The sequence below is a fragment of the Streptopelia decaocto genome (genome assembly GCF_964273445.1).
Source record: "Streptopelia decaocto genome assembly, contig: HAP1_SCAFFOLD_591, whole genome shotgun sequence".
Classification (NCBI taxonomy): Eukaryota; Metazoa; Chordata; class Aves; order Columbiformes; family Columbidae; genus Streptopelia; species Streptopelia decaocto.
The window spans coordinates 56622-66971 of NW_028115847.1; the positions used below are offsets into that span (position 1 = coordinate 56622).

General features: G+C 67.6%; 1 protein-coding gene across 2 annotated transcripts; it reads right to left on the reverse strand.

Moving 5' to 3' along the window:
* Positions 1–131: 131 nt before the first annotated feature.
* S1PR2 (sphingosine-1-phosphate receptor 2) lies at positions 132–8186 on the reverse strand. 2 transcript variants are annotated; one of them, XM_082077161.1, is made up of 2 exons: positions 8151–8186; positions 132–2213 (listed from the first exon to the last, which is right to left on the reverse strand). In XM_082077161.1, exon 2 carries the CDS (start codon positions 2126–2128, stop codon positions 1076–1078), a length of 1053 nt encoding a protein of 350 aa, XP_081933287.1. In that variant the 5' UTR covers positions 2129–2213; positions 8151–8186; the 3' UTR covers positions 132–1075. The 2 variants fall into 2 exon arrangements, with proteins under 2 accessions (XP_081933287.1, XP_081933286.1); XM_082077160.1 differs by lacking the exon at positions 8151–8186 and adding an exon at positions 3077–3525.
* Between the last annotated feature and the right edge of the window lie 2164 nt (positions 8187–10350).

Below are 10350 nucleotides of genomic sequence, written 5' to 3' on the forward strand. Positions count from 1 at the left end.
AAGCCTCGTCTGGCCAAATTGTGGGACCCCCGTGCCCGCCCCCCCAGCCCCGTCCCCTCTGTGTCCCCCCCACAAGGATCGGGGGGGGATTTGGGGTTCCCCATCCCAGGTGGGAAGAAGGTGGAGCCGAGTGGAAAAGCGCCGTTTTAATACAACCATCGTCCTTACCGGGGTGGGGGGGGGTGTCGCTGGGTTTTGGGGGGTCCCGGGGGGGGTCCCAGGGATGGGGGGAGGCCCCGGCAGAGCCGGCTGCAACGGGGCCCCCCCGCCGCGTGCCAGCACGCGGCAGGAGCACGGAGCGGGGGGGGGGGGCGCGGGGGTCCCCCCCTCCACGGCGAGCGCCCCCGGCCCAGCGTGATTGGCAAACCCCCCCCCGGGGCAGGAGCAGCGGTCGGTGCCACCCACGGTGGCGGCAGCAGCCGGGGGCAGAGGATTTGCCACTGGCGCCACGGGTGCCGTGGGGAGGGGCCCCGGGACCCGTCCGACAGGTCCCGCGGGGGCCCCGGGGCTCGGGCTGGGCGTGGGAAGAGAAACACGCGTGTTCGCCCCCCCCCGAACACGCACCGGTCACGGAAACCCCGGCCGGAGAGGGGGGAGAACACGCGTGTTTGACCCCCCTGAACACGCACCGGTCATGGAAACCCCGGCCGGAGAGGGGGGAGAACACGCGTGTTCAGCCCCCAACATGTATGTTCAACCCCCCCCAAACATGCATTGGTCATGGAAACCCCAGCCAGAGAAACACGCGTGTTCAGCCCCCCCAGAACACACACCGGTCATAAAACCCCGGTTGGAGAGGGGGGAGAACACGCATGTTCGGCCCCCAACATGTATGTTCAGCTCCCCCCATCATGGAAACCCCGGCTGGAGAGTGGGGAGAACACGCGTGTTTGACCCCCCCAACTCACACCGGTCACGGAAACCCCGGCATCACCATGGGGAAACCTGGAGGGGACGCCCCACTTTGTGTGGGGGGGATGAAGGTGCAATCGTCCATCCGTACCTATAGAAATACCCCCCTCCCCACCGCGCACCCACCACCCCACGCGTGGGGTGTCCGTGGGGCGCCCCCCCCCTAGACCGAGGTGGTGCAGTCGCGGGTGACGGGCGAGGTGGGCAGCTCGTATTTGGGGGTGCAGCGGTCCAGCGAGCTGGACGTGCGCGGGGGGAGCGCGCAGCGCCCGGGGGGCCGGTCGCGGCGCCCGGCGCCGCAGCAGCACAGCACCCGCAGGAACTCGCGCCGCATGTCCTTGCTCCGTAACGTGTAGATGATGGGGTTGGCGGCCGAGTTGAGCGTGGCGAAGGCGAAGAAGTAGTTGGCCTTGTAGAGGACGCGGCACGACCGCACGGGGCACGAGGCGTCCATGAGGAGGATGATGAAGGCCGGGAGCCAACACACGATGAAGGCTCCCAAGACGATGGTGACCGTCTTGAGCAACGCCAAGGTCTGGGCGCTGGCGATCTCGGCGTGGCTGGAGCGCACGATGCAGTAGATGCGGCTGTAGAGCCCCACGATGGCGAGGAGGATGAGGGTGAAGATGGTGATGACGAAGAGGATGTAGCGCTTGGAGTAGAGCGGGAGGACGGTGGAGCAGTCGCCCAGGTCGCTCATGCAGTTCCAGCCCATGATGGGGAGGCTCCCGATGGCGGCGGCGATGACCCAGCAGGCGCCGATCAGCAGCACCATGCGGCAGTTCTTGTCGCTGCTGTACACCTTGACCTTGGTGATGGCCACGTGGCGCTCGATGGCGATGGCCAACAAGCTGAAGACGGACGCGGCCAAGGTGGCGAAGGCCGTGCCCTCCCGCACGAACCACTGCACCGGCGTCAGGTTGAACGTGGTGGCTCCGGACAGCAAGATGTTGGCCATGAAGGCCAAGCCGGCCAAGAGGTCGGAGAAAGCCAAATTACCGATGAAAATGTACATGGCCGAGTGGAACTTCTTGTTGCGGCAAACGGAGATGAGCACCAAGAGGTTCTCCAGCACGATGAAGCAGCACAGGACGACGATGAGGATGGACACCACCCAACGGGAGGTGCTGGGCGAGCTCTCCGTGCCCTCCTTGGTGTAGTTGTAATGCTCGCGGATCTTCTCGGTGTTGAAATACTCCTTGTAGATGCTCCCCATGGCTCCTCGCCGGGTGCGGCGCCGCCGGGCGCGCCGAGCTCAGCGCCGCCGGGCCATGGCGCCGGCCGTTCGGGGCTGCGGGGACCTGGGGGGACAGGAGGAACGGGGTGGGGACGGCGCCGGCGCCCCCGGGTGGCGGGGGGGGGGGGGGGGCGCACATCTGGGCGCACATCTGGTTCGGTGCGGCCGCGCCGGCACGGCAGAAATGACTCGGAAAGGAAATCCTGAGGGTACAGAAGAGACGCAGCTTGGGGTGCCGGGGGCACCGGGCTGGGGACACCGCGGGGACACCGGCGGCTGCAGGTGACACTGGGGGGGCCGGGGGGTGAAGCGTTGGGGACACCCCCACACCCGCCATAGGGAGGGATGGGGATGCGGTATTGACCCCCATTGGTTTGGGGGGGGTGGTAATGTCTCCCCTTGCAGTTGGGGTGGGGGACTCTGCGCACCCCCCATTTAGGGATGGGGGGACACAGTAATGTCCCCTTTCCCCCGGTTTGGAGGGGGGACACCCAGTACTGTCCCCCCTGTTTTGGGGGGGGGTAGTAATGTCTCCCCTTGCAGTTGGGGTGGGGGGGACTGTGCACCCCCATTTAGGGATGGGGGGACACAGTAATGTCCTGTGTCCTGGTTTGGAGGGGGGACACCGGTACTGTCCCCCCTCCATGAGGGAGGGGGTCCCTGTGTCTGCCCAGTTCGGACGGGGCACCCAGTACCATCGTCCCCCCCCAATTAGGGACGGGACACCCGGTACCGTGATTCCCCCCCTTAGTTAAGGATGGGACACCCCGTACTGTCCCCACCCCCCAAATTAGCCCCAGGACCCCCCGTTAGGGCCCCCCCGGTCTCCCGGGACCCCGCGGGGAGCGGGTGGGTCCGGGGGCGGGACCGAGGGCCGGGGTTGGGGGGGGAAAACGGGGGGGGAAGGAGCCCCGAGCTCCGCCGCACCTCCAGCCGCCGCCCGCGCCGGCCCGGGGCCGGCCCGTGCTCCCGGTACCGTCCCGGTGCTCTCGGTGCCCTCCCGGTGCTCCCGGTGCCGTCCCGGTGCTCCCGGTGCCGTCCCGGTGCCCTCCCGGTGCTCCCGGTACCGTCCCGGTGCTCTCGGTACCGTCCCGGAGCTCCCGGTGCCGCCCCGGTGCTCCCGGTGCCCTCTCGGTACCGTCCCGGAGCCGCCGGTGCTCTCGGTGCTCGCGGTCCCGTCCCGGAGCCGCCGGTGCCGCCCCCGCCGAGCGCTGCCGCCCGCCCGGGCTCCTGCGCAGCCGCGCCCGGTGCCGGGGGCACCGCCCCTCGCTCCCGCCGCTCCGGGACCCCCCGCCCCGCTCTCCGCCGGTGGCCGGAGGAGCCGCCGCCGCCGCCGCCCCGAGCGGAGGTTCGGCCGCCGCTTCCCCTTCCCCGGCACCGGCCGCCCCCGGGCCCGGCGGCTGCGGGCGGAGCCACCGGAGGGGAGGGGAGGGGGCGAGGGACCCGCGGGACGCGGCGCGATGCGCAACCGGGATCCCGAACCGGGAACTGCAACCGGGATCCCGAACCGGGAACTGCACCGGGATCCGCAACCGGGATCCCCAACCGGGATCGGGAACCGGGAACTGCACCGGGATTCTCAACCAGGATCCCGAACCGGGATCGGGAACCGGGAACTGCACCGGGATCCTCAACCGGGATTCTCAACCGGGATCCCGAACCGGGAACTGCACCGGGATTCTTAACCGGGATCCTGAACTGGGGTCCTGAACCGGGATCCTGAACTGGGATCGGGAACCGGGAACTGCACCGGGATTCTCAACCGGGATCCCGAACTGGGGTCCTGAACCGGGATCCTGAACTGGGATCCAGCCCCGGGAACTGCACCAGGATCCTCAACCACGATCCCAAAACGGGAACTGTACCGGGATCCTCAACCGGGATCCTGAACCGGGATCCAGCCCCGGGAACTGGACCAGGGTCTTTAAATGGGATCCTGAACCAGGATCATCAACCGGGATCCTGAACCGGGATCCAGCCCCGGGAAGCGCACAGGGATCCTGAACCGGGATCCTGCCCGAGGATCCTGAACCGGGAACCACACCGGGATCCTCCCCCGGGGTCCTGTATTGGGATCCTGAACTGGGATCTGCACCAGGACCCTGAACCGGGATCCCGAACTGGGATCCTCCACCGGGATCCTGACCCCCCCCAGCCCCTACACTGGGATCCTGCCCCAGGACACCCCCCCAGCACCCCAAAGCACCCAGGGGGGTCCCAGCATCCCCAAATACCCCAGGAGGTCCCAGCACCCCAGAGCACCCAGGGGGGCCCAGGATCCCCAAGTACCCGCGGGGGCCCCAGGACCCCAAAGCACCTGGGGGGCCCCAGCACCCCAAAGCACCCAGGAGGGTCCCAGGACCCCCAAAGCCCCCGGGGGTCCCGGAACCCAGAGCATCCGGGGGGGTCCCAGCACCCCAAAGCACCCAGGAGGGTCCCAGGACCCCCAAATACCCCAGGGGGTCCCAGGACCCCAAAGCACCCGTGGGGGCCCCAGGACCCCAAAGCACCTGGGGGGTCCCAGAACCCCCAAATACCCAGGAGGGTCCCAGGACCCCCAAATACCCCAGGGGGTCCCAGGACCCCAAAGCACCCGTGGGGGCCCCAGGACCCCAAAGCACCTGGGGGGTCCCAGAACCCCCAAATACCCAGGAGGGTCCCAGGACCCCCAAATACCCCAGGGGGTCCCAGGACCCCAAAGCACCCGGGGGGCCCCAGGACCCCAAAGCACCCAGGGGGCCCCAGGACCCCAAAGCACCTGGGGGGTCCCAGAACCCCCAAATACCCAGGAGGGTCCCAGGACCCCCAAATACCCCAGGGGGTCCCAGGACCCCAAAGCACCCGGGGTCCCAGAACCCAAAGCACACGGGGGGCCCCAGGACCCCAAAGCACCGGGGGGGTCCCAGAACCCCCAAGTACCCAGGAGGGTCCCAGGACCCCCAACTACCCCAGGGGGTCCTGTGCTGGCGGGGGCGGGGGGTGCGGGGGCTGGGAGCCCCCGGCCGCGGGGGAGGGGCGGCGGGGCGCACACAGGGCCCCTTGTTCCCAAAATAACCCCCCGGCCCCGGCGCGGCAAATTGGATCAGCGGTGCCGGGCTGGCCGGGCTTAGCGCCGGGTCAAGCGGGCGCGGGGGCGGCTGCCAGATGGTGCCGGCGCCGGACGCGGCCCCGGGGGTGGGGGACGCGCCGTGGGCCCCACCGGCACGCGGGGACACCGGGGGGGCGCCCAGGGACGCTGCGGCACGGCGCGGCGCGGCATGGCACGGTAGGGCATGGTGCGGCACGGCACGGCGCGGCATGGCACGGTGTGGCATGGCACGGGGTGGTGGCGCCATGGGACCCCCCAGCCGGACGCTGTCACCAAAGCGTCACTTGTCACCAAAGCAATCCTTGTCACCAAACCATCCCTTGTCACCAAAGCATCCCCTGTCACCAAACCATCCCCTGTCACCAAACCATCGCTTGTCACCAAACCAAACCAACCCTTGTCACCAAACCAACCCTTGTCACCGAACCAACCCTTGTCACCAAAGCACCACTTGTCACCAAACCAACCCTTGTCACCCAAACCACCCTTGTCACCCAAACAACCCTTGTCACCAAAGCATCACTTGTCACCGAAACAACCCTTGTCACCAAACCATTGCTTGTCACCAAATGAAACCATCCCTTGTCACCAAACCATCCCCTGTCACCAAACCAACCCTTGTCACCGAACCAAACCAACCTTTGTCACCAAAGCACTGCTGGTCACCAAAACAACCCTTGTCACCCAAACCATCACTTGTCACCGAACCAACCCTTGTCACCGAACCAACCCTTGTCACCAAACCATCCCCTGTCACCAAACCATCCCCTGTCACCAAACCATTGCTCGTCACCAAACCATCGCTTGTCACCAAACCAAACCAACCCTTGTCACCAAACCAACCCTTGTCACCGAACCAACCCTTGTCACCCAAGCATCGCTTGTCACCAAACCAACCCTTGTCACCCAAACCACCCTTGTCACCCAGACAACCCTTGTCACCAAAGCATCACTTGTCACCGAAACAACCCTTGTCACCAAACCATTGCTTGTCACCAAACGAAACCATCCCTTGTCACCAAAGCATCGCTTGTCACCAAAGCATCGCTTGTCACCAAACCATCCCTTGTCACCAAACCATCCCCTGTCACCAAACCAACCCTTGTCACCAAACCAACCCTTGTCACCGAACCAAACCAACCCTTGTCACCAAACCATCCCCTGTCACCAAAACAACCCTTGTCCCCAAACCATCCCTTGTCCCCAAACCTCCCCCCGGAAGCCCCGGGGACCCCGACCCGCGCGGTGTCCCCGGTGTCCCCGCCGAGGCGGCGCCGCCCGGCCTGGAGTGTTTGCCGAGGGCGGCGATGAGGGCGCTGGAGCCGCGGCGGCGCCGAAGGCACCGAATTCCTCCGGGTCGGGGGGCGGGAGGAGCAGCGGCAGCACCCAAGGGTGCGGGGACACGCGGGGATGAACTGGGAGCAACGGGACACCGGGGAGGGCACGCGGGGGGGCACCACGGGCACAGGGGGGCTGGGACACCCTGGGGGTGCTGGTGATGGCACACGGGTGCTGGGATGCCCTGTGGGGGCCACCAAGGGCACACGGGTGCTGGTGTCACCCCCCCCGTGCCATCACTGTCACCCCCATACCGGTGTCACCCCCATACCGGTATCACCCCCCTGTGCCATCACTGTCACCCCCGTACTGGTGTCACCCCCATATGGGTGTCACCCCCATACCGGTGTCACCCCCCCGTGCCATCACTGTCACCCCCATACTGGTGTCACCCCCATACCGTGTCACCCCCCCCGTGCCATCACTGTCACCCCCATACCGGTGTCACCCCCATACCGTGTCACCCCCCCCGTGCCATCACTGTCACCCCCATACTGGTGTCACCCCCCCGGTGCCATCACTGTCACCCCCATACCGGTGTCACCCCCATACCGTGTCACCCCCCCCGTGCCATCACTGTCACCCCCATACCGGTGTCAACCCCATACGGGTGTCACCCCCCCATGCCATCACTGTCACCCCCGTACTGGTGTCACCCCCATACGGGTGTCACCCCCATACGGGTGTCACCTCCCCTGTGCCATCACTGTCACCCCCGTACTGGTGTCACCCCCATATGGGTGTCACCCCCATACCGGTGTCACCCCCCCCGTGCCATCACTGTCACCCCCATACCGTGTCACCCCCATATGGGTGTCACCCCCCCCGTGCCATCACTGTCACCCCCGTACTGGTGTCACCCCCATACGAGTGTCACCCCCCCCGTGCCATCACTGTCACCCCCATACCGGTGTCACCCCCATACCGGTGTCACCCCCCGTGCCATCACTGTCACCCCTGTACTGCTGTCACCCCCATACAGGTGTCACCCCCCCTGTGCCATCACTGTCACCCCCACACCGGTGTCACCCCCATACCGTGTCACCCCCCCCGTGCCATCACTGTCACCCCCATACTGGTGTCACCCCCCCCATGCCATCACTGTCACCCCCGTACTGGTGTCACCCCCATACGGGTGTCACCCCCCCTGTGCCGTCACTGTCACCCCACACCGGTGTCACCCCCGGGTGCTCCCACAGCCGTTACCGGTTGCACAAGCGGGGGGGGTGGGGGCGGGGTGTGGGTGTCCCCACCCCCATCCAGCTGTGCCCCAGATGTTGGTGACAGCCAAACAGCTGCACCCGCTTCCCGCCACGGGGACAATGGCCCGGGGGGGGTGACATTGTCACTGTCACCACCATGGGACCCGCACCCAAAACCCCGCAGCCACGGGGGGTCCCGCACCCCGAGCCCCCCCCGGGGTGTCGCCCCCCGCTTTGTCACCACGGGGCTCCTCGTTTTGTCACCGCGGGGGGGACGAGGACACCCCTGGGTGTCCCTCTATGGGTGCCCCCCCCCCCGGGGGGGGTGGTTTTTGGGTGGGGGGACACGCGTGGGGGGGCATCAGAGTCTTACCGGCCGTTTTCTCGGTCCCGTTGCAACATGTGGAGCGGGGGGGGGGGGGAAGCGGGGGCGGGGTAGCCCCGCCCCCCTGAGGGGGCGTGGCTTTTTGTGTCCACACCCCCACCCGAACGCCTGGGTCCCCTGTGTTCGGAATTGGGGCGGGGAGACCCCAAAAATGGGGCGGGGGGAGGGCCCAGGACCCCCCCCCCCTCCTCCCGCCGTGTTCCCCATAAAGGACACGTCAAAATTTAGGGGGGGGTCCCCAGAGACCCCCAGGTCTCCCCTTTATTCCACACACACCCCCCCCAAAATAAAAGGGGGTCCCACCATTGCTGGCACTTTCTGGCCCTAAAACCAAACCCATTTGGGGGGGAGGGGGGGAAATTGGGGTGCAGGATCGGGCCCCCAACCCCCACGGGTGTTTTTATGGGGGGGGGGGGGTGGCAGTTCCCCCCCCTCAATGTGATTTTGGTGCCTCCAAACACTCCACAGAGGGATTTAAGGGGGGGGGGGGGCAACAATCCAGCCAAGGGGGGGGCTGTGAAGGGCCCCCCCCCAAAAAAAATGGCCCCCGGATGTTGGGGAGGGGTTGGGGGGTCCCACCGCCCCCCCCCCGCCATGAAGAGGCCGCAGCGAAGGGGCCGGGAAGGGATTTAATTGGAAACAGGCGTTGGGATGGGGGGGGGGAGGGCAGCGGGCCCCCCGGGACCGAGTTGGCCGGAGGAGCCCCCCCCGCCCCCCCGCCCCCGGATCCGCCGCCCAAAACGGGGAGGGGGGGGCGAAAAGTGGGGCCAGATGGTTGTGAACCCCTCAAATCTCAGCCTGGACCCCCCCGAAAGGCAGTTTGGACCCCCCCAATCCCAATGTGGACCCCCCCACAATCCCAGCCCGGACACCCCAAATTCCAGCCTGGGGGTGATGGGGGGGGCGTTGGGGGTTATGGGGGTGCACTGGGGGTGATTGGGGGACACTGGGGGTAATGGGGGAGCACTGGGGGGGTTATGGGGGGCACTGGGAGGGCACTGGAAGTGATTGGGGGGCACTGGGGGTGATTTGAGGTACTGGGGGGCACTGGGGGTGATGGGGAGCACTGGGGGCACTGGGGGGTCATGGGGGGCACTGGTGGTGATTTGGGGTGCTGGGGGTGATTGGGGAGCACTGGGGGGACACTGGGGGTGATGGGGACTTATGGGGAGCACTGGGGGGGTTATGGGGGGTCATGGGGGGCACTGTGTGTCATGGGGGCACTGGGGGGGTCACTGTGGGTGCTGGGGGGCACTGGGGGGCACTGGTGGTGATTGGGCAGCACTGTGGTTCGTGGGGGGCGCTGGGGGTTATGGGGGGCCCTGGGGGGTCATGGGGGGCACTGGTGGTGATTTGGGGTACTGGGGGGCACTGGGGGTTATGGGGGGGCACTGTGATTCATGGGGGGCACTGGGGGTGATTGGGGGGCACTGGGGGGTCATGGGGGGCACTGGGGGTGTTTGGGGGGCACTGGGGGTGATTGGGGGGCACTGGGGGTGATGGGGGGCACTGGGGGTCATGGGGGCACTGGTGGTGATTGGGGGGCACTGGGGGTGTTTGGGGGGCACTGGGGGTCATGGGGGGCACTGGTGGTGATTTGGGGTACTGGGGGGCACTGGGGGTGTTTGGGGGGCGCTGGAGGGTCATGGGGGGCACTGGGGGTGTTTGGGGGGCACTGGTGGTGATTTGGGGTACTGGGGGGCACTGGGGGTGTTTGGGGGGCACTGGAGGGTCATGGGGGGCACTGTGGTTCATGGGGGGCACTGGGGGTGATTGGGGGGCACTGTGGTTCATGGGGGGCACTGGGGGTGATTGGGGGGCACTGGAGGGTCATGGGGGGCACTGTGGTTCATGGGGGGGCACTGGGGGTGATTGGGGGGCGCTGGGGAGGCCCCTTTCCCGCTCTCCTCCCTTCCCCACCCTCCTCCTCCTCCTCCTCCTTTCCCGCCTCCTCCCACTTCCGCCGGAAGCCCCGCCGCGCTCTTTGGTGACGTCACCGCGGCGCGCCGGGCGCTGCCGCCATGCTCCGGGCGGGCGGGCCCCGCGTTGCCGCCGTTGTTTCCTCCGTTACTTCCGCCGTTTCCTCCGTTACTTCCGCCGTTTCCGCCGCTCTCAGGGGCCGCGCCCGGGCCGGGGCCGCGGGGGTGAGGGCGGGGCGGGGGCGGAGCTCGGAGGCCGCCGCCCCCCC